The 25,101-nt window shown below is 36.6% G+C and overlaps 1 protein-coding gene across 2 annotated transcripts in view; it reads left to right on the top strand.

The window, feature by feature from the left end:
• Window positions 1–1,064: 1,064 nt before the first annotated feature.
• Window positions 1,065–25,101, top strand: part of MNAT1 (MNAT1 component of CDK activating kinase) — a 224,797-nt gene continuing 200,760 nt past the window's right edge. For both annotated transcript variants that reach the window (XM_019833090.3, XM_045060005.1), the window contains exon 1: window positions 1,065–1,275. In XM_019833090.3, the coding sequence (XP_019688649.1) occupies window positions 1,187–1,275 (89 nt within the window). In that variant the 5' untranslated portion in view covers window positions 1,065–1,186. The remainder of the gene's footprint in view (window positions 1,276–25,101) is intronic.

A 25,101-nucleotide genomic window follows, 5' to 3' on the forward strand; every position in this document is an offset into this window, starting at 1 on the left:
GGGAGGTGGCTGGCTGGCTCGGTAGGGCACACAACTCTTAATCTTGGGGTCCTGAGTTTGAGCCCCATGTTGGGAGTGGAGCCTACTTAAAAAAAAGTGGGAGTTGGAATGTCGCTTTTTATGTTTTTATTGAAAAGAGCAAAAGTGCTATCGACAGTTAAACTTACCATGTGTGTATATAGCTAGTATTCATTGTATGGGTTAATTTGAAAAACTTTGCATGTCTAATTCTGATGGAATTTGGACCAGATTACAAGATGATGCTTGGCTTAAAATTTTTTTCACAGTGAACTAGTATTTGATGCTCGTTCATTTATTCTTCACTCTACTTATTCAATAAATATCAACATATCCTTGTTATGGCAATGAACATGTGTCCCTTACAGAGGGAGGAGTTTATCTAATAGATCTGTTTATAGGCTTTCTTTGCAATCCTGATAAATGCAGTGAATGTGGTTTACAACTGCCAAAGAGATTCAGGCTCTCAGATCTTACAATTGCTGAAATACAGTGTATATGGTTGGGGTGTTGGTGGGGGGGATGTAAGAACCAGGTGACACCGGTTAAGCACACTTGACAGTCTTGAATTAAGTGACTCTGCAGAACAGATGCCAGAATTTAGTGAGAATCTGTAGTATTTAGGGTTGGTGTAGAGACTTTTGTTACAGGTAACTTTTTCAAACTTTTATTTGCGAACTTGTGCTTGCATGACTGTGCAAGTATAAAGGAGAATATAGAGCACATGCTTTCAAATTATTCAAAAGAAAATGCTAGTCTGAATTATTGATTATGTACACAGGGCATAAATCTTTGAAATCATGGTAATGCTTTCCAGACAGTACAAGGTGAAATCTGTGTGCCTAATTGTGACACAGTTCCTTAAAAAAATACTTCTACATGCATGGAGATGGAGCTTTGTGTACAATTTGACATTTTAATAGCTCTTCCCCGAAATCTAGGATAGTGCACTGGCCTACGGAAGCTAAGACCAAGCCCCAGCTGCAGGACCGGAAAACTCGCGGCCGGAACGTTTGTGCTGCAGCGTCTCGCCCCGGCCGGTGCGCATTTGCAACGGGACCGTCCCAGCCAAGTGCCTGTTGGTAGGAACCCGCTTGGAGGAGGTTTGGGGTTGCTCTGGCTGTAGCTAAAGCAGGCGTCGGGGGAGAATCCACAGGAGGGAACCGCCATGGACGATCAGGGCTGCCCCCGGTGTAAGACCACTAAATACCGGAACCCCTCCTTGAAGCTGATGGTGAATGTGTGCGGGCACACTCTGTGAGTCGGGAGACCGTGGGTTCCATGGGGGTGAGACTCGCAGGGTGGGAGGAGAGAGCTGGGAAATGCCTGGCCTGGGCTCAGGGGAGAAAAGGGCGTCGTTCGTTTCAACACTGGGGAGGAAAATGGGAAAAGGTGACGTTGTTTCTGTAAACAGACGGTAGCCCCGAGCCGCGCTGGCCTGCTTTGGACTGCAGGTTCCCAGATGTAGTACCCAGCAGGTTGTCAGGTTTCCCCCTTCATAGCCGGGGTATTTCCAGGCTGTGTTGACAGCTGGGGTCCAGACATGCCGCTGGTTAAAAGCTTGGGGGATTGGAGTGTTTAATTTTACGGAAATGTTTTTATTGAAAAGGGCGAAATTGCTATGAAAACAAAATTACTGTGAATATATACTTCTATTTATTATGTAAGTTAATATGAAAACCGTCTATAAACCATTGTGTCCTGATGGAGTTGGGTTAGATTCTCATCGCTAAAAGGGAGTAAGTCTAGATTCTTGGCGGTTTTGGAGATGTAATGGTGGCTGGTATTTATTGAGTGCACATTATGTGCCAGGCAGTGTTCTAAGCGCTTTACCATGAATTGTCTCACTTCATTCCCAAACAGCCCCATGAGGTAAGTATTAGTATCCTTACCATTTCACAGGGAAGGAGACTGAGACTGCTCAAGGTCCTTATTAAGTGGGCCCTACTAGAATTGGAACACAGGATGTCTGACTCCAGAACGCCCATTTTGGGGGAGGGGAGGAGAAAGAAGGAGGTTAAGTTTGTTTATTTTGAAGAATAAGTGCAGGAATTGGTCAGCATGTTTCTTGCTACATTTTTATAGTCACATGTGATTAGTAAACGTGGTTCTATAAAGCACTTGGGATTGAAGGTGGTGTATTATGGTGAGCATATATTCCTGTAGTTTCTCTGAGGTTTCTTAGAAATAAAAGGTGATGGGTAATCTACAGTGTGATAGACTAGGTCTTTGGGTAAGCATAAATTGCATGGTCAGTTGTAGTTATAATGATTATAATAAGGTTTATTAATGTATTGGTACTTTTTTCTAATTAACTTTTTTGTTATTTATTTATATTTGAGAGAGAGAGACAGACGGAGAGACAGTGTGCGAGTGGGAGCGGAGCAGAGAGAGAGACAGAGACAGAATCTGAAGCAGGCTTCAGGCTCTGAGCTGTCAGCACAGAGCTCCACATGGGGTTTGAACTCCCAAACTGTAAGATCATGACCTGAGCCGAAGTCAGACACTTAGCTAACTGAACCACCCAGGCGCCCTGAGATGACTTATTTTTAATTAGAAATTGCTTTTGTTGTATCCTTAGTCCTTTTTGTTTTCTCATAAGAGTTAAGAATTGTCTAAGTTATTATGGGGCCTGGCTGGCTCAGTCAGTAGAGTGTTACACTCTTGATCTTGGGGTTGTGAGCTTGAGCCCCATGTTGGGTGTAGAGATTACTTAAAAAATAAAATCTTTAAAAAAGTAAGTTATTTTATTTATTTTGGTTATTTGCTAACTTGTTAGGTATAGACCACATTTTATAGTTCTTTTTTGACTTGAAATATGAACAAAATGGATAAAAGAATATAGCGTATTAGATAAAAGAAGAAACTTATGATTTTGAATTTTTTACACAGTCCCTACAGGAACTGTGGCTTTGGGCAAATTACTAACACCTTGGACTCATTTTTCTTTTTTGTGAGAGACAGCACGTGTGTGCTTGCACACACACTCATGCTAGTGGGGGAGGGGCAATGGAGAGAGAGAGAGAATCTTAAGAAGGCTCCATGCCCAGCTCAGAGCTGGAGTGGAGCCTGGCTGCAGGTTTTGATTCCAAGACTGGGAGATCATGACCTCAGTTGAAATCAAGAGTCTGTTGCTCAACCACCTGAGCCACCCAGGCACCCCTCATTTTTCTTACCTGAACAATAGAGACAGTAGCACTACCTATATTACAGTGTTTGAGGATTAAATATATAAAATATTTGGAGGTGTTTTGTAGAGTTTCTGTCTCTGTTGTCAAATATAGTATTTGTTTAATATATATTGGTTATATTATCATTATTACTTGTGAGTAGTATGTGTGCTAAGCAGAGATGAAATTAAAACAGGAGTCATTTGGGCTACTATGTAGGACTTGTACAATAATGATTATCTTTAAATGAATTTAAGAGACTATAAAATGTCAAAATAGGGGCGCCTGGGTGGCGCAGTCGGTTAAGCGTCCGACTTCAGCCAGGTCACGATCTCTCGGTCTGGGAGTTCGAGCCCCGCGTCAGGCTCTGGACTGATGGCTCAGAGCCTGGAGCCTGTTTCCGATTCTGTGTCTCCCTCTCTCTCTTTCCTCCCCCGTTCATGCTCTGTCTCTCTCTGTCCCAAAATAAATAAATGTTGAAAAAAAAAATTAAAAAAAAAAAAAAGTCAAAATAATAGCTTTAATTCTAATGATCTGTAATTTTCTTTTTTAAGATTTTATTTATTTTAACGTTTATTTGTTTTTTTTGAGAGAGAGAGAGAGAGAGAGAGAGAGAGAATGCGAGTGGGGGAGGGGCAAAGAGAGAGGGAGACACAGAATCTGAAACAGGCTCCAGGCTCTGAGCTGTTTGCATAGAGCTCAACATGGGGGTTGAACTCCCGAACCAAGAGATCATGATCTGAGCTGAAGTCTGATGCTTAACCAACTGAACCACCCAGGCACCCCTTTAAGATTTTATTTTTAAGTAGTATCTGCGCCCAATGTGGGCTTGAACTCATGACCCCCAGGTCAAGAGTTGCATGCTCTACCAACTGAGCCAGCCAAGTGCCTCTGTAATTTTTTTTTTTTTAATGTTTATTTATTTTGAGAGAGAGAGGATGTGCCCTGGTGCGAGCAGGGGAGGGACAAAGAGAGAGGGAGAGAGAGAGAATCCCACGCAGGTTCAGCTGCTGTCAACTCGGAGCCCGATACAGGGCTCAGTCTCATGAACTGTAAGATCATGACCTGAGCTGAAACCAAGAGTCAGACGCTTAACTGACTGGGCCACTCAGGCACACCTTTGTAGTTTTCTTGATATGAACTTGTTATCATGTTCTTTCTTGGAATATATATATATATATATATATATATATATATATATATATCCCACCTTTTAAAATATTCGTATATTGGATATCTTTTGTAAATCAGTGTGTATATGTCTTCCTCTTTATTTTTAACCGTTGGATGGTAGTTCAGTGTTCAGTTAAACTATAATTGATTTAACCAAAAAACATTTTTTTAAGTTTATGTATGTTTTTAGTAATCTCTACACCCACTATGGGCTCAAACTCACAACCCTGAGATCAAGAGTCGCATTCCCTCTCCGACCGAGTCAGCGAGGTGCCCCATTTAACCAAAATCTTTTTTTAAGTTTTTTTAAATGCTTATTCATTTTTGAGAAACAGAGACAGAGTGAGAGTGGGGGGAGGGCAGAGAGGGAGGGAGACACAGAATTTGAAATAGGCTCCAGGCTCTTAGCTGTAAGCACAGAGCCCGATGGGGCCTTGAACCCATGAACCGTGAGGTCATGACCTGAGCTGAAGTCAGACACTCAACCAACTGAGCCACCCCGTTGCCCCCCAGAATCTTTTTGATGAATATTTTATGTTTCTGTTTTTTCACTGGAGTGAACTTGGTAGCTAGCTAGCTAGCTAGCTCTTTGAACACTTAGGCATATTCATAAGATATAACAGTCAAGCCATAGGGTAAATACCTAGTAGTGTAATTGTATGTGACTTAAGTTTTGATAAATATTGCCCAGTTGTTCTCAAAAAAAAGGTTGTATCAATTGTACTCCCAACAACAATATGGTAATTCTTTTTGCCACAAATCTTTGCTGATATTGGGCATTATTATTTTTTTGATCTTCTTGTTCTGATAAGTAATACAACATTATGGATTTTGATGTGAAATACTTTTTTAAAATTAAAACATGTTTTTAAAAAAATTTATTTATTTTTGAGAGACAGAGTAAGAGTGGGGCAGGGACAGAGAGAGAAGGAGACACAGAATCTGAAACAGTCTCGAGACTCAGCACAGAGCTCTATGTGAGGCTCAAACTCGTGAACCTTGAGATCGTGACCTGCCCTCACAGTTTCTGAGGGGCAGGAATGTGAGGGTGACTTTAGCTGAGTGATTCTGTCCCATAGTCTCTTCACAGGTTTGCTCAGGCTGTTGTCTGAGACTGAATATCTTTTTCCAAGGTTACTCATGTGGCTCTTGGCAGGAGGGTTCATTTTCTCCCCATGGACCCTCCTTGGGTACTCATGATGTGGGTTTTCCCAGAGTTTGTGATGAGAGAGGGAGAGAACCAGAAGCCCAGAACTTTCTATGATCTAATCACAGACATGACATTACTATCATTGTGCTGTTTTATTTGTTAATACTGAGCAGCCCTGTTACAATGTGGAAGAGTACGCACAAGAGTGTGAATACTATCAGGTAGGGATTACTGAGCCACCTTGATGTGGCTACCACATGATTTTATATTTGTTCATGTCCTCAAGTTGGCAAAGGCATTTGAGGAGGCAAGAGAGTGAGTAGGAGTAGTGATACGCAAAAGATAAGGAGTATAGGATTATGATAAGATTAATTAGGACTGCTGTTTATGGGAAAAAATACAGAAGCAGAAAGAAGTGAAAACATAATGAAAAGATCTTCCTCTCTTAATTGCTAGTAACTGAGAAAGCATATTCCCTTTTGTATCAATTCAGTCCAGCAAACACTCAAATGGATTGATTACATGCACATTAAAGATGATTGGATTCCATGTTTGTTGTTTTCCAGTTCAAGGATGAGCTTTGTTTTAATTAAAGAAAAGGAGAATTGTTTTCTTTTTTCAGGACCACCTGTTTCTTTAAGAAACAGGTCTTTCGTAGAATTCTTTCATAGAATTCTGGAGGCATATTGAATTCGATGGATTCAGTTATATTAACTAAGTTTTTAATAATTTAATTTTTTTAAAGTTTATTTTTTAAATTTTATTTTTTTAAATGCTTATTTTTGAGAGAGAGGAGAGAGAGAGAGAGAGAGAGAGAGAGAGAGAGAGAGAGAATGAGTGGGGGAGGGGCAGAGAGAGAGAGGGAATCCAGAGGATCCAAAGCGGGCTCTATGCTGACAGCAGCGAGCCTGATGTGGGGTTTGAACTCACAAACCCTGAGATTATGACTGGGCTGAAGTCGGACACTCAACTGACTGAGCCACCCAGGTGCCCCTTATTTATTTATTTTGGGTGGGGGGCAGAGAGAGGGAGTGACAGAATTCCAAGCAGGCTCCATACTGTCAGCGTAGAGCTGATGTGAGGCTCGAACCCACAAACCATGAGATCGTGACCTGAGCCAAAATCAAGAGTCAGACACTTAACTGACTGAGTCACACAGGCGCCTGTTAATGATTTAATTTTAATCCCAACCTTTCTTGGCAAACTTGTTTATGGAAGCTTTACATGTATTTGATTTTACTAAATCTACTTTTTTCATTTTAAACATGCATAAGACACAAAGTAGTAGAATAAAGGAACATGTCCTGATATATGAAAGTCAGTATTTTGTCACATTTACTTAAGATCTTTCTCTCTGTGTCTCTTTGCTTTTTTTTCTATTTCTATTCTCACTGATGATACTGATGATGATACAAACTACTGGGTAGTTTGTCCTGAAGAGTTACTACTCTGAATTTTGCTGATTGCGTCGCTGTGGTATTGTTCAATGTGTTCCTCTATATTTTCTGTAAATTATTAGTTACATTTAGAAGCTTTATCAGATTAGGGTTGAATTTATTTATTGTTGGAAAGAATGATTAATAAGTGGTGTTAATGTATTTGTTTTAACTGATATTCTGGGCTTATCCAGTACTTTTATGCAAATTAGGAAACAGTGCCTCCTTAGGTCAGGCAAATTAGGAAAAGGCACTCATTCTAGGTAAAAGAATTTGAAAAAAGGGACTTTCTCAGTATTGTTAATTTCTAATTTTATTCTGTTGTGGTAAGAGAACATACTCTATTAATAATTTTAATCTTTTGAAATTTTCTGAGAACTTATTTATGGTCCAGTAAATGGTCTATTTTGGTGAGCAATCAATGTACATTTGTAAAGAATGTTCGGGGTGCCTGGGTGGCTCAGGCGGATGGGTGTGGATGGGTGTCGGACTTCAGCTCAGGTCATAATCTTGAATTTCATGGGTTTGGCCCATGTCGGGCTCGCTGCTGTCAGCTCAGAGCCTGGAGCCTACTTAGGATTCTGTGTCTCCCTCTCTCTCTCTCTCTGCCCCTCCGCTGCTTGTGCACAGGAGCTCTCTCTCCCTCCACCCCTCTCTCAAAAAAAAAAAAAAAAAAAGAATGTTCTGTGGCTGTCAGGGGTAGTGTGTTATAAATGTCAATTAGGTCAGCGTGGTTGGTAGTGTTACTCAGATCTTCTATATTACAAATTTATTTGATCTACTCATTTTATCAATTACTCCAACCACATGGTGGATTTGTTGGTTTGACCTTTTAGTTTTGTTATGCTTCATGTATTTTGTAGCTCTCTTGTTAGGTACATAGGTACCTATGTCTTCTTGATGGATATCTCCTTTTGTCATTATGAATTGTCTCTTGTACTACTACTCTTTGTCCTGAAGTTTTTGTCTGAATTAATATAGTCATGTCAGCTTTCTTATGCTGTTTGATGGTATATCTTTTTCTATCCCTTTGCCTTCAACCAATGTATGTCTTATATTAGTAGATACTTATGTCTTCCTTTTTTACTTGGCCCAACAATTTCTTTTAAAATTTTTTAAAAAATTTTATTTTAAGTAGGCTCCACACCCAATTTGGGGCTTGAACTCGTGACCCTGAGGTCAAGAGTCATATGCTCTACTGACTGAGCCAGCCAGGCACCCTCCTGGCCCACCAATTTCTGCCTTTTGTTGGTGTATTTGTCCCTTTATATTTAATGTAATTATTGAGCTCATTGGGCTTAAGTCTACTTGTTTTCCATTTGTCTCTTTCGTTTTTTGTTCAAGTTCCTTTCTTGCCTTATTTGGACTAATTGGATATTTTATTTTATTTTATTTTAGAGAGAGAATGTGCAAACGGGGGAGAGTGGCAGAGAGATGAGAGAGAGAGAGAGAGAGAGAGAGAGAGAGAGAGAGAGAGAATCTCAAACTGGCTCCATGCTCAGTGCAGAGCCTGATGTAGGGCTCAATCCCAGAACCCTGGGATCATGACCTGAACTGGAATCAACAGTCAGATGCTCAACCAACTGAGCCACCCAGATGCCCCACTAATTGGATATTTTAAAGTATTGGCCTATTAGCAATAGCTCTTTATTGTTATTTTAATATTTTTAATATTTTTTGAATGGTTTCTTTAGGTATAACAATGTATATCTTTATCAAAATCTATTTAGGGTCAACATCTGATATTCCCATTTTTCACTTCCCATTTCATACCTCACAAATGTGAACAGTGTAATTCCATTTACTCACCCATCTCACCTTTTATGCTGTTGATGTATCTTTTACTCTTATATGTGATTCAGTATTGTTATTTTTACTTTAAACAGTTAGTTGTCTTTAAGGAAAAGTGGAAAATTAAAAGAGTCTTTAAAAACACCTTTATTGAGATGTAATTCACATACCATAAAATTCACCCATTTTAAGTGTAGAGTTCAGTGGCTTCAAGTTTATACTCAGAGATGTGCTCGCTTGCATTACCATAATCAACTTTAGAACATTTTTGTCACTTCACCGTCATCACTTAACCATCACTTTCCAAACATTCCCTTTCCCATATTGCCCCTCTAGCCCTAGGCAACCACTAATCTTACTTTCTATCTCTATAGATTTCCTGTTCTGGGCATTTTGCATAAATGAGATCATTCAATATATGGTCCTCTGTGATTGGCTTTTACTCAGAATAATATTTTTATGGTTCATCCATGTTGTAGCGTGTATCAGGACTTCATTTCTTTTTGTTACTGAATAGTATTCCATTGTATGGCTATATCACATTTTATTTATCCATTCATTTGTTGATGGATATTTGGGTTGTTTTCACTTTTCAGCTATTATGAATAATGCTGCTATGAATATTCATGTACAAGTTTTTGTATGGACAAATGATTTTGTTCCTCTCAGCTGTGTACTTAAGAGTATAATTTTTGGATCATGTGATAACCCTTTGTTTAACCATTTGAGGAACCGTAAGACTGTTTTCCAAAGTGGTGCATGTTTTACATTCCCACTAGGAGTATATGAAGGTTCAGTTTCTCTACCTTTTTTGGCAGCACCTGTTACTTATCTTTTTTGAATTAGAGCCGTCCTAGTGGGTATAAAGTGGTGAAATCGTCCTTTATGTTCACCTTCTTATATACTATATTTGGTGTCCTTCTTCGCTTTTTTTTTCTTTTTAATTTTTTAAAATTTTATTACAGATGGGGGGAGGGGCAGAGAGAGAGGGAGACAGAATCTGAAGCAAGCTCCAGGCTCCTTGCGTCAGCACAGAGCCCAACATGGGGCTTGAACTCATAAACTTCGAGAACATGACCTGAGTCGAAGTTAGATGCTTAACTGACTGAGCCACCCAGGTGCCCCTTTTCTTTCCTTTGGATTATATTTTACAATTGTTGTGATTTTATTTTGCCTAGGGAATTTTCTTTAGTATTTCTTGTAGTGCAGGTCTCTTGGTAAATGATTCTCCCAGATTTTGTTTATCTGAAAGTGTTTTTATTTTGCTTAACTGTGTGAAGGATATTTTTGCTGAATATGAAATTATAGGTTGGCATTTCACCACTTGAAAGATAATCAGTGTTTTCTGATCTCCATTGTTTGTGATGAGAAGTTAGCTGTTACTCATATCTTTGGTTCCCTTTACACAAAAATCTTTTGGGGCTGCTTTTAAGATTAAAAGAAATTTCTTTTTTAAAATGTTTATTTTTGAGAGAGAGAGTGCGAGCAAGCGCGTGAACGCATGAGTGGGGGCGGGGCAGAGAGAGAGGGAGACAGAATCCTTAGCAGGCTCCAGGCTGTGAGCTGTCAGCACACAGCCTGACACAGGGCTTGAACTCACGAACCGTGAGATCATGACCTGAGCCGAAGTTGGATGCTTAACCGACTGAGCCACCCAGGTGCCTCTGCTTTTAAGATTTTTCTCTTTAATTTTGGTTTCTGGCAGTTTGAGTATGTTCTAGATATGGGTTTTCTTTGTATTCATCCTAGTTGAGGTTTGCTGAGCTTAGATCTGTAAGTCAGTGTTTTTCTTCCTATTGGAAATCTCAGTGATTCTTTCTGCACTTTTTACACTTTCTTTTTTTTAATTTTTTTTAATTTTTTTTAATTAATTTATTTTTTTTTCAACGTTTATTTATTTTTGGGACAGAGAGAGACAGAGCATGAACGGGGGAGGGGCAGAGAGAGAGAGACACAGAATCGGAAACAGGCTCCAGGCTCTGAGCCATCAGCCCAGAGCCTGACGCGGGGCTCGAACTCACAGACCGCGAGATCGTGACCTGGCTGAAGTCAGATGCTTAACCGACTGCGCCACCCAGGCGCCCCTACACTTTCTTCTTATTTTGGAACTCCAGTTACACGTGTGTTAGACTCTTTGATATAATGTAAGTCCCTGTGGTACGACTTATTTTTCTTCAGTCTTTTTTCTCTCTGTTCTTTAGATCAGTTACTTCTATTGATTTATCTTCAATCCCGTATGCTATTTCCACTCTGTTGGTAAGCTCATTCAGTATATTTTCGTTATTGCACTTTTTATTCTACAGTTTTTATCTTGTTCTTTTTTATAGTGTTCATTTCTTTTAGAATTCCTATCTGTGCATGCATTAAGACTATCTTCATTTAGTTCTTTGAATGTATTTTCATTTAATTCTGGACATACTTTGTGTTAATTCTTTTAAAATATTTATAATATATGAGGCTTGCCTGGGTGGCTCAGTTGGTTAAGTGTCCAACTCTTGATTTCAGCTCAGGTCATAATCTCATGGTTTGGGAGTTTGAGCCCCACATTGGACTCTGCACCAACACTCCAGAGCCTGTTTGGGATTCTCTCTCTCCCTCCCTGTGTGTGGCTCCCCCTGCCCATGCATGTGCTCTTTCTTTCTCAAGTTAAATAAATAAACTTAAAAAAATTTTATAATAGATGATTTTAAGGTTTTTGTTTGCTAGATTCAACATCTTGGCTATTGTAGGATTGATTTCTATCAACTGTTCTTTTTGACTTTTTTCATTCTTTTCTCTATTTTGGCACATTTAGTACTTTTTTCAGTTGTAAACTAGATCATGTAGATGTTACATTTTAGAGATCCTGGAGTTTATCTTTCTCTGTGTGTGTGTATGTGAATTCTGCGGGCAATTCATTTGCTGGCTGATTACCTTGAACTTTATAAGCTTGGTTTTAATATTTGCTAGGATGGATCTGCAGAGAGCATGGTGTGTTTCCTTACTTTAGTGCGACTTAACTTCCAAAATTCTAATTCCTTGCAAAATTTGTTTGGTCTTGATTTTAAGCTTTGTTAGGGGAGTCTAAGAATAAGTCCTATTCTAGGATGTGATACTTACTCTTAGTTGTGGCCTTTTTGGTATCTTAGCTGGATGTCTAACGTGTTAATAAGTTGTAATGTGGTGTCTCTACTCTGGCTGGGTGGGAACTTCAAGGTGTATCCACCACTCTTAACTACCCTCTATCCCTCTTTCATCTACCGTCTTTTAAGCCATGATTGGTTTTGCCCTGCACATGTGCAGCCTGCTTTTTTGGTCAAGGATTCATGGAGGTTTCCTACAGACTTCTGGACCTTCTGCTTTGCATTTTTCAGCTATGTCAAGTGCACTGAATTCTGATCTCTGACTCCTCAGTTTAGCACAACTACTGTGCCCTTCTCAAACTTGTTGAGAATGGCCAAGGAAATTGTGTCAGGTAGAAAACTGAGGCAATTGTAGGCTCACCTTGTGAGTTACCCATTTCTGGAGATTATAGTCTTTGTGTAGTCTATTGTCTAATGCCTGCAAACAGATGTCTCAAACATTTGTTTGTTTTATGGTTTCTCATGGTGGGAATGCTAGTCTGGCATCAGTTACTACATTATGTTTTTAAGAAAAAGCTGGCCTTACTATATTGTTGAGTCATTTACTTCCTGTAGTCTCAGTTCTGTGTGTACGTGTCTATTTTCTTATCTCAAAACTGACAATTGCTTGTTCCTCTTTAGCATTTCTTTTGCAGTTTCTCATTTTTTTGTTACTTCATTTTCTTCCCTAATACTTTCTAGACATTCCCCCCTTTTTTTAATGGAATGTTTTCAAGTTGATTAGAATATAATGTTGCAGAACAGCTCTGGAGAATTAATGTCTCATATGTTCTGAATGGTAATTACAATGAACATCTCAAGATCATTCTCCTAATGGAGATGGTTTTTGCTTTCACTACATATATGAGTTGGTGTTCTGTGTATTTTCATAATCCAGATCTATTGAGTAACAGAAAGAATATTGAATCACAAGTTAGAAAATCCAGGTTCTAGTCTTGAATTGTTCATTTGTTTGGGATAGTAATTTTTAATCCCTCTTTAATTTCTTAAAATTTGGGTAATTTAGTTAATAGTTTTGGTCTTTTCTTTGAGTTTATACCTTTTTTGGGCGGGAAGGGGCAGAGAGGGAGGGAAAGAATCCCAAGCAGGCTACACACCCAGTGCATAGATCTCATGACCATGAGATCATGACTTGAACTGAAACCAAGATTCAGACACTCAACTGACTGAGCTACCCAAGCCCCCCGGTTTGCAATCTTTCTTATACACTCAAAATTTCCAGGTTATTGATTCCCAGACTTACCTCATCCTAAAAATCATCTTGGGTGTCGAGTTCAATTACAAATTTCTGGGCTCCGACATAGATCTCTGAGGGAGAGACTTTTTGTTTTATACTACCTATCAAGAGAGTCTTGTACTTAAGCGATGTTGAAAAACTGTGTGTAAGTATACAACAGTGAGTATAGCAGACACGGTTACTACCCGCATTAGTTTTATGGTGTTTGAGCTCTTCTGAGTCATTAAAAGGAAATTAGTTGTTTTTTCTTTACAAGAAACCAAAGGGAAGTTTAGAGTTATAAAAATATTCTTTGCAATTAAGGTGTGAAAGTCGGTATTATGCCATTTGTTAAACTATTTGTTGAAAAAGTGCTATTAAACAAACCTGAACTCCTGAAACCTAATTGTCAACCTATTCCTGATGTAGGAAAAGGGACTTTGGGGAAGCAAATAATTTTGGTGGGTGTTTCCTAAACTTACAAATTTTTGCAAGATTAGCATGAAGGGAACAAAAAAGTATAGGTGGTTCAAAATGCACAAATGTTTTTGTGAAGCAGCCACTAAAGAGGAAAGATCTAAGTATTAGTCCCATTAGGAAAGTGGAATGTGATGTCTGATTTGGCTGTCATGCTGAACATGGCAGCTTGTGTAAAAGTACGTGCCTCAAAATGCTGTTTTGTCAAAAGAATTGATAGGAGTTGGCAAACTCAGTTAATTTGAAATCAGAAGGAGCCTAGCAATCATCTTTTTAGTTTTGTTCTACACTTGTCCCTTTTTTCTTTTTTTAACAGATGGGAAAACTGAAGCCTATGTAAGGTTAAATGGTTGCATTTCCCACCTGGCCAGCTCTACTTTTTTGTGTCTGTGTAAATCCTAGTTAGGAATTATTCAATTAAATTTTGATCACATTTGCCAAATAAAATTCTTATTAATGTAATGCAACCAGATTGCAACTCAAACCCTTTTAAAATATGAAAATACTACAATACTATCAAAATCTGTTTGATACACTTAGAACAATTTTCTTTTTATATTTTTAGTTGCCAGGATGCTAGCATTAAAAAAAAAAAAACAAAAAAATTTAAATATTCAATAATGATTTTTTTTACCAATTCTTTATTTGCCATATCACTTTATTTGATAATGTATAAACAGTGTCATAGTATTTGGCTTTTGAGGTATACACATGCAAATTAGGAAGACTAAATATTATTTATACAATGAAGTGATTTGGAGGGTAACTAGTTTTATAGTATTTTACTTTGCAAACTTCATTTTTTAATTTGTATCAAAAATATACACCTGTATAAACAAATAAGTGTATTCCCTACAAAAAGACAAGAAAATATAATATAATGGACCTCATTAGAAATGTTTTGAAGAATTAGGTTTTCTTTCATTCACTGTTAGAATATATAAAAAAACAGAATTTTGAGATGAAGAAAAGTGGTTGCGTACCTCATTCAATTTTCTTTAGAACACAAATATGATAGTGGCTATATCATTGAAAATTAATGAAGCCTCCATCAATATGGTGCAGTGCCTCTGCATCACTGATGTATATATATTTAATGAGTCTGCTATTCTAATTTCAGGTAACCGAAGCAAACTGCATCTAGCACTAACTCTGATTTACTTACAAACAATTCATTCCATTAAAATATAAATGTCTTGAAATCTACCAATGTTAAGTATAATTTCTTCATAAATAATTCCACAGTGTTTACTTTTAGGCTATAACTAAGTCATCTCTAAAGAGAGCATCATTTTTTATGACTGCTTCGGATAATGTTACCAAAACATGTTTTATTTGATCTTATTTCTTGTTACTGATCTGTGGAGTTGGAATAGAAAATATGGGAGAAAAAACTTAAAAAGTAGTAGAATTGTGGTGTGACATGGCAAATGTTATATTTTTGAGATCTATCGGAGGATACATGAGGAACATTTTAAGGGTATATTTTTATATTTGACATTAGGAATATAACTTTTAATATTTTCCTTTATTTTCAGTCTTATTTTAAAATGTGTATTTTGTTTATTGAAAAGATAATATTAAAAAACATTTCTAAAAAAATTAAAAACATTTCTGACAACAGAAAAATTGTATGTAATATTTTTACAGAGTATTTATTTTAATTTTTACCTTTTGATTCTTGGGAGTGATTCTAGTTAGAAGTCAGTTTTATAGTCTGTGGCCATACCACCCTGAATGTGCTCAATCTCATCTGATCTCAGAAGCTGAGCAGGGTCGAGCTTGGTTAGTACTTGGATAGGAGAAATCAATTTTATATAATGTGTGATTTTTATGGGACTGGAATTTGCTGAGCTACATATTACTTTATTAAAAAAAATGCTCCTGTTGCCAATTGAATTTATAATATCATACAGTTTAATAAAATATTGTGTTAGCAGTAAAGATTCTTTATCCATATTTGTTCAATGCCCAGTCAGATCATAGTAAAGGGAATGAGTTTTTTTTTAGAAAGCTGAGGTTGGTAAACAAAATTTTGAAGACAAAATTCTTACTTTTTAGGTAGTTTAAATATATTTCTAAGATCTAAAATTAATATGTTGCAGTAATTGTCTCTGCCTTATTTGTATTGAATGTCTTATTTCTCATAATTGTATTCGGTATATCATTAATATTTAATTCCTTATGGAGGTTGATTGCAGCAAGCAATCTATGTAATGTGTTGCAACTAAACGCAAGAACATACAATTTAAAGTAGGAATGGTGTCAATAATAATAAATTGCTACAGCTAGTATATGTTTAGTGTTTATAATTCCCCCTTGGGAAATACACTATTTGTGTCTCCTGTTTGCTTTATGTATTTGGGTTTATATTATTTGGAATTAGAATAGAAACTAACATGTTATATGCTGAAGTTAGAATGTAACAAACTAGGAATTACTGAAATCACATAGGCCAAGTGAATTGATTAGTAAAATACCTCACAGAGGACAATTACATATACTTAAGTAAACACTACCATGGTGTTTTTGTTTTTGTTTTTTTTTTCTGTCAAAAGCAAGAGCCAGAAATAAGCTTGTGCTTTTTGACTATATTCTGTTTATTAACACTATTCCCAATTGCTGCGTTCTCTTATGGGTTTTTGGTTTCTACATTTTGCTTACCGAGAGATTTTTGGTGCAGTGGTTAAAAGCATCAACTTTGGGATCAAAGAAATTTGAGTTAAATCCTTGGGCTACCACTTAATAGTGACCTGCAGTAAAGGCTTTTTTGACTCCTAGATTCCTAAATCTTTAAAATGGTGATAAAAATAATACTGCCTGTTTTACAGGCTTGTTGTGAAGGTTAAAGAAATGGCAACTTGTTCAAAGTTTGCTTGGCATATTTGCCTGGCATATAGCAGCTAATATTTATTAAGTACTGTTATTATGAGTGGTAATGTCCGTCTTAATGGTTGTGTAATGTTTCTGAAAAATTATAAAATAGTTGGAAATAGAGAATCCTAAGTGTGCTGAGGGTACTGTTCAAGTATAATTACAGCTAGCGGTTTATGTGCATATGTATTTACTTTTTTGAAGATCAAACACAAACACAGATTGTGCTGTATGAATTTCTCTGCCACTTAGTTCATTCATTTATCAATATATTTTGGATAATTTATGTTTGAGCATATAAATATAAGTCATTGTTTTTTTCATGGTTGCAGAGTATTCCATCTTTTGAGAATGCATTAATCTATTTAGCCTGTCATATATTAATGGAAGTTTTGGTTGTTTTTGGATATTCAATATAGTTTTTCAGTGCACATCCTATCTTTGTGTAAATGCAAGTATATCTATAGGATAAATTAAAATTTTTTTAATGTTTATTTACTTTTGAGAGAGAGCACAAGCGGAGGAGGGACAGCAAGAGAGAGAGGGAGACACAGAATCCGAAGCAGGCTCTAAGCTGTCAGCACAGATCCCAATGCAGGGTCCAAACCCACAAACCACGAGATCATGACTTGAGCTGAAGTCAGACACTTAACTGACTGAGCCACCCAGGCGCCCTGTAGGATAAATTTCTAACAGCAAAATGTGTATTTAAAAATAAAAAAACCTTTTTTCTAACATTTATTTATTTTTTGAGAGACAGAGAAACAGAGCACGAGGGACCCGAACTCATGAACCGCAGAGGGAGGGAGTCACAGAATCTGAAGCAGGCTCCAAGCTCTGAGCTGTCAGCACAGAGCCTGACGTGGGGCTCCAACCTACAAACTATGAGATCATGACCTGAGCTAAAGTCAGACCCTTAACTGATTGAGCCACCCAGATGCCCCATAATGTGTATTTATAGTTTTAATAGACATTACCAATTTTTTTATTAGACATTACCAATTTTTTCTTTTTTCAACTTTATTGAGATAGAATTGACATTCATTAAACTGCACATAATTTAATCAGCGTTGACATGTTAATAGACCCATAAAGTGATCACTACAATTAAGATAACAAATAGTTCTGTCATACCCAAATTTCCTTATGTCTTTTTGTAATCTATTCTTCCCTCTACTCCCATCCCCAAGCAACAACAGTTTTGCTTTTCCTTATAGAGTAGTTTGCATTTGCTATTATTTTACATAAAATCATATAGGCTGCTTTTTGTTTTTTTTTTTTTTTTTTTTTTTTTTGGTTTGTCTTGGCTTTGACTCCATTATTCTGAGATTCGTCTATTTTGTTGTGTCTGTCAGTGGTTCATTCCTCTTTATTACCGAATGGTGTTCTGTTGTATAGATATACTAGTTTGTACTAGTTAATTGACAGTTGGCTTGTTTGTGATTGTTAGTATTACAAAAGAGCTGCTATGGAGAATTTTCATGTAAAAGTCTTTGCATGAACATTTTTTTTAAATTAAAAAAATTAAATTTTTTTAATGTTTATTTTTGAGAGAGAGAAGGAGAGAGCGAGCACGAGTAGGGGAGGGGCAGAGAGAGGGAGATACAGAATCTGAAGCAGGCTCCAGTGTTTGAGCTGTCTGTACAGAGCCAGATGCGGGCTTGAACTCATGGACTGTGAAATCATGACCTAAGCTGAAGTTGGACCCTTGACTGAGCCACCCAGATACTTCTGAACATGTGTTTTTGTTTCTCTTGGGAAAATACCTAGGAGTGGCGTGTCTGGGTTATGTGGTAGTTGTAGTTTAACTTTTAAAGTTTTATAGTTTTAGATTTACATTTAGATCTGTGATCCATTTGAAGTTAACTTTTTTGTATGGTGTGAGGTAAGAGGGTTCTCTTTTTGAGTGTTATTATTATTATTATTATTATTATTTTTCCTGCAAGGATATCTAGGGGATCTAGCACTATTTTTTGAAATGCCTTTCCTTTTTCATTGGATTGCCTTGGCATTTTTGTCAAAAATCAATTGACTAAGTAACTATGGATCTGTTTCTGAACCCTCTGTTCTGTTCCATTGACTTATAACTATCTTTGCCAGTACAGCCAAACTGTTTTAATTACTGTAGCTTTATGATAAGTCTTGGGAAGTGTAAGTCCTTCAACTTTTTTTTTTTAATTAGTTTTGAAGTTTATTTATTTATTTCAAAAGAGAGCATGAACAGGGGAGGTAAAGAGAGAGAGAGGGAGAGAGAGGATTCCAAGCAGGCTAAGCACTGTCACACAGAGCCTGATGCAGGGCCCGAACTCATGAACTGTGAGATCATGACCTGAGCTGAAATCAAGAGTCAGATGCTTAACCGACTGAGCCACCCAGGCACCCTCAACTTTGTTTTTACTTTAAAAATTGCTTTGGTTATTTTAGGTCCTTTACAATTCTATATAGATTTTAGAATCAATTTGTCAACTTTTGTATAAATGCCTGTTGGATTTGGGTTGCTTTAAATTTGGGGAGAATTGCCATCTTGACAATATTGAGTATTATAATCAATAAATATATATTTTTCATTTATTTAAGTCTTTAATTTCATTCAGTACTATTTCAGTCTTCTGACGCCTCGAATGAAGCTGGAGGATCCACTTCTAAGCTTAATTTTGTGGCTTAGTTCTTTACTATTTGTTGGTTAGAGGTCTCAGTTCTTTCCTGTAAAGGCCTATCCTAAGGATTTCTTCACTGTCCTTACAATGTGGTAGCTTTCTTTCCCTAGAGTGAATGATTCAAGAGAGAGAGGCAGAAGCCACAATGTCATAAACTAGCTTTGGAAGTCTGACACTGTCATTTCTGCTGCATTCTATTTGAGTCCTAAGCACAGTCCGTATTTAGGGTGGAGGGGAATTAGGCTTCACTTTGTGATAAGAGAAGTATCAAAGAATTTGTGGACATATGTACAACCACATTAACCATATATCTGTATGTTCATCACTGTTGTAGCCTAAATCCAACAGAGCTCCCAATGATTCTTGCCTCCTGATATTCATGCCTTTGTGCAATTTCTCTCCAAATGGTTATCAGAGTTGCTTGTGTTATGAATTGAATATGGCAGAAGTGATGGTTTGTCACTTCCAAGGCTAGGTCATAAAAAGACTCTGCAGCTTTCTCATGGACCATTTGCTCTTGGGAAGGACAGTTTCTGTGTTGTAAGCAGCCATATAGAAAGGCTCATGTGGTGAAGAATCAAGGCCTCTGACACCTGCCACATGAGTAAGCCCTCTTAGATTCTCTGGCCCCAGCCGTGTCTTCAGATAATTGCAACCCTGGCTAATGTCTTGAGAAATAACTTGCTGCTGGATTCTTGACACTCAGAAACTGTATGAGATAATGTTTATTATTTTAAGCTGCTGAATTTGAAGGTATTTTGTTACACAGTAACAGATAACTAATAGCAATCACTTCGCCTTTATTATAACAAAAGAGACATTACCAAAACTTGTACACTATTTGAGACTCTTTTTATGATAGTGGGAATAGATTTCTAAGGGGCTCCTGTCAAATAAGCCATTGTCATTATGTAGAGAAGTGGTTCTTATTCAGAGACATATAAACTACTTTGGTTTAGAAGTAAAGTAATCTAGGGGGAATCCTGTGATACTGTTTATTGTAACTTAAATTACAAAGGTAGAGCTTTTATTACCATTTAAGCTTTGATAATAAGGCAGAATATTTAGTGAGAACCTTGTAAATTTCCTATCATTGACCAAGGACTTAATAAATTTTATCAAAATCCATGAAATAGCAATTTGAGTAGTTAATTCTTTATAAAAATAGTTTATTTTGTTTATAGATTTAATAAGTGATAAATACAGTGATGTTGAATCTTATATGGAATTTATGTTCTCAAGTTGTGTAAGTTAGAAATTATGTGTAGTGAAAGAATTACCTTTAATAAGACCAGAAATTGTCAGTATGGATAAATGATTTTTCACTAAGTTGAGCATAGCCAGTTTCCTTCAGCATAGGAATGTTTCACTGTTTTTGCCAAACATCAGCTGAAATAATTGGCTCTTTTCTGGCATTGTATTGAAAAGACATTTTTCAATGCAGTCAAATGCAGTCTTCCTCTTCTTTTTTTTTTTTTTTTTAAATGTTTATTTTTGAGAGAGAGAGAGACAGAGTGCCAGTGGGGGAGGGGCAGAGAAAGAGGGAGACAGAATCTGAAGCAGCCTCCAGGCTCCAAGCTGATTGGAGCCTGACTTAGATTACTCCAAGCCTGATGTAGGGCCTGAACCCATAAACCGTGAGATCATGACCGCTACCAAAGTTGGCTGCTCAACTGACTGAGCCACCCAGGTTTCCCTCTTTTTTTTTTTTTTTTTTTTTTTTTTTTTTTTAGTTTATTTATTTTGAGAGAGAGAGAGTGAGTCAGGGAAGGAGCAGAGAGAGAGAATCCCTAGCAGGCTCTGCACCATTAGCGTGGGACCCGATGTGGGACTCGAACCCACAAACCATGAGATCATGACCTGAGCCAAAGCCAGATGCTTAACTGGCTGAGCCACTCAGGTGCCCTAGTCAGATACGGTCTTATTAAGATGTTCATTCTAGGAGAGGTATTAGGAAGTGAGTGCAGCTGAGGGAACAATTGAGTGACATCTCTCATTTTATGCTCACTCTGGAGTAAAGGTATAACTGAGAGGAAAGGCTGGTGATATGGGCTGCTTTTAAAAAAATATCTTTTTGCTGAACATATAAATTTGTGTAAGTAAATGTGCATATAATATACTGCTATTGTGTAATAGAATGCTTGTGAAACTTCTACTTTTCTTTATGGGGAAAATGTACAGTATTCCATTGTGATGTTTAGATTAGACTATTTCATTTTGTGGAAAATGACATGAAAGGTTTGTTGATTTCTGTAAAGCACAATGGGAACCTGTTTATAATGAGGAGTCTATGTCATTGAGAAAAGTTTCAGTTATATTCAGCCAGCACAGAACCAGCATACACATTTGTTGGACATGTATTATAGGAAGAGTAACATAAAAAAGTTTAAAATAGAACTTCTGCATTTTTGGAGTATGGTATAGTTGTCTGGAAAATTTACTGTCAGATAATGAATGTGTCTTTACTCTTGGAACATGCTTTATTGTACATGAAATTCTGAACTTATATAGCAGATAAGTTACGTGATTTTTTTCCCATTGCTAAAGAGTCTGAATGTTCAGAAGTGATCACTAAGACATTTCTTTAAATACTGCATTCTTATATTTTACAATGTCTTATGGATTGCTCACCATATAACAGTTAAGCCATAGGATGGAAAAATCTTGATGCCAGTAGTAGGAACTTTTTCCAGTTGGAAATCATTTAAAATAAAATTAAAGGAAGTGTAATTTTTTAGTGTTACTGGAAAGATATAATTTGACTCACTAAAGTGAGAGAACATTCATGTTCTCTTTCAGGCTTTACACCTGTGGCCTAAAGCTGTAGTCTTGTTGGGACTTTAATTATTAATACAAAAGTGTGTTTTATAACATCTAGCCACGTCTACTTTAATACCATATAATTTCCTTTTAGAATGTGTAAATGCCCGAGCAAATTTTTGGACACAATCTGTTGTACTCTTTTGTATTTGGAGATAAGTGGTTTGAAAAGTATTAAGCAGTTTCTCTTCAGTTTAGTTTTGTCTTGTTTAAAGCATTAGTATAATGGTTTCCAAGGGGTGCCTAGCTGGCTTAGTTGGAAGAGCTTGCCACTCCTGATCTTAGGGTCATGAGTTTGAGTCCCATGTTGGGTATAGAGATCACACACAAAAAATAAATAAACAAAGCATTAGTATAACTGTTTGACTTGGACTAGAACTTGATTTTAAGTTGTCATTAGCTATGAATTCCCAGTGAATGCCTCTCAAATTTCACTAAGAGATCAGGCTATATGATTTATTGGTTTTAAGAAATCATGTGCAGCTTTCTGCTAATGCAGAAATTGTTCAGACATATAACACAGAGTTTCAAGAACCTGAAAATTTCCTGTTTGAAACTGATGGTTTAGAAGGTAGCTTCTTTTGTTATATCTGGAGGAATTAATGTTTAGAAGTTCACACTTATCTATTAATTTCTTACTCTCATTTAGTTCTTTCCTCATTTTTTGGTTTTCCAATTTATATCAATTTATAGACTGTATTCAAGTCAATGTGAAAATTTTATCTAAATGCAGTTCCAAAGTTTGCAGTATTTTTGTGCATTTATTTCTTTACTGCCTACACACACACACACACACACACACACACACACACACACACATGCAAACATGCTAGAATGACATTTTCTGGTGGTCAGTTGAGATATGACATTGAAATGCATTGTCTGGTAAATTTTTTTTTAGAAACTATATTTTATTTAGAAAAAAAATTTTTAAAGATTTTTTTTTTTTAAGTAATCTCTACACCCAGTGTGGGGCTTGAACCCACAACCCTGAGATCAAGAGTCACTTGCTCTACTGACTGAGCCAGCCAGGTGCCCCTGAAAATATTTTTAATAGAGTGTTCCTAAGCATTTGATCCAAACAGCAGCCATGAGTTTGGGGTTTTAGGGCAAGATTTTATTTTCTAGAATATCACTCATGTTATTCCTAAATATGTCAGAAAAATATAGGAGACAAACAGCAATTTGATTTCATTTCATACTTTTCAAATATTTATACCCTTATCTTAGAAATTTTGGTAATGAGTCATAGAGCTTCTCTTTCTATCCTTAACCCCAAAATATATTGAGAAAAAAGTTAGGAACAGAGAATATGAAATAGGAGAAGCTGTTCATGCATTTCCTGGGATTTAGATTTTTTTATCCTCTTCCAGGCGTGCTCCAAGTCTGGTGCTTTACTTATTTCAAACTTTTTTTTTTTTTTTTTTTTTTTTTTTTTTTTAGCACTTCTTATTTATTAGGACTTGATGATCAAAGTTGAATATGAGATAATCTTTGCCCTGAGGTTTCACAGTTAATGTATAGAAGGTAAACAAATAAAATGTTACTATACAGTTTGATAATTGTTATGCTCAGTGTTGTTGGAGTCATTTGAGTAACATAATTTGACAGTGGGGTGCTGGGAGTATAGTGGCACCAGCAAGTATATCACAGGATCCAAGTCAGAAATATGGTAGTCATTCTTGGTTTATATTTGTGGCTTATATCCAAGCATCACCAAGTCTTGCCCATACTGTTCCTAAATCACTTTCAAACCACGGGTTTTATAATAATTCTATTGTTTTAAAGGTTTTTTTTTTTTTTTTTTTTTTTTTTTTACTTATAAGAGCAATTTCTACTTATTTAGATATTTTGTTCTGTTAGGGGAATATACTTTCATGTGGATGTAAGTGCCCTCATTTTATTTCAATAATAGAAAATTGAAGCCAGTTTGGATAGGGAGAAGATTGAAAAATGAAACAAATGTGTAAGATTAAAGTTGCATATAGCTTTTGTAGTTAGATGATATATGTATTTCAAGTGGATAATACAGATTTATACCTTAATGAAAGCACATGGTCATATTAATTTGAAATTTGCACAAGGAGCATCATAGTGTATATTAACCTTGCTTTTTTCACTTAGTGGTAGATCATGAGTATTATTAGCATATACCACTTTACCTCCTTGTTAGCACCTAATATTTCTTTGTGTGGATGTTTCTCCTATTGATGAGTATTTAGAAGTGTGAGGTTTCGATAGCTTTCTAAATTTTTTTTTAATAAAGTACACCAGTTAATTCCCTGAAAACAGTATATGAAGGTGTCTGTTCCCTCACCACTTTTGCCCCACCAAGGATTTCATAAAGTCTATATTGGTTTTGATATACTGCAGTCACACTTCTACCTACTGCATTTCATATTTGTATTCAGCAGCAAGTCTCCAATATGATTGTAAAATACAGAAATGAAGTATTTTTTCCTTGATGTTTGTGCTTTAAGCAAATGCACCGGGTCAAGTTTTAGTTGAAAATCATTTAACTTTCTGAGTAATAAAAGTCTCAAAGAACATTTAGAAATAGAGTTGTATGAAATAGCTATTGTTTGTAAGCACTTTATCTACCTCTTATTTTTTGTAAAAGAGTCATATTACAATTAGTACGAGATCTATTCTTTGGGCAGCTGGAAAGCAGGACAAGGAAAAATCATTCTCCTCTTGTCCGGTAGAAAGTACATTGTGCTCTCTAGTACCAGACTTGGGGTTTTTTTTCTTTAAAGGATAATGGATTCCACACAGGTGAGTCAGTCGGTCTTTTGTGTTCTTACCAGGTGCATTATTGGTTTTCATGATGGCAGTCTAGGTGTTCTCATTCAGCAGCAGTTTTTGCAAATTCTCCAAAAGAGCACAAAGGAAAAAAACCCAGAGTCTCTCATGAGTACAAGAAATGAATTTCCTAAACTCTTTGGCCATTCTACTTTTTCTTGTTAGATGTTTATGAACTGTGACTCCTTTGGAAAGTGTATGTAATATATATAGGTAGTTTCTTTTTTTTACTTCATGGACCATGTGTCATGATCTATTTATTTAATTTAGAACATGAAACAAAGTAGTTACTTACAAGTTCCTTTTCTTGCCTATTAACTGGGTTGTTAGAGTGGGAAGGATCCTCTGTTAGAGAGAGTTATCCATGTCCTAGATTCTAGGAACAGGCAAGTTTA

The sequence above is a fragment of the Felis catus genome, chromosome B3 (genome assembly GCF_018350175.1).
Source record: "Felis catus isolate Fca126 chromosome B3, F.catus_Fca126_mat1.0, whole genome shotgun sequence".
Classification (NCBI taxonomy): Eukaryota; Metazoa; Chordata; class Mammalia; order Carnivora; family Felidae; genus Felis; species Felis catus.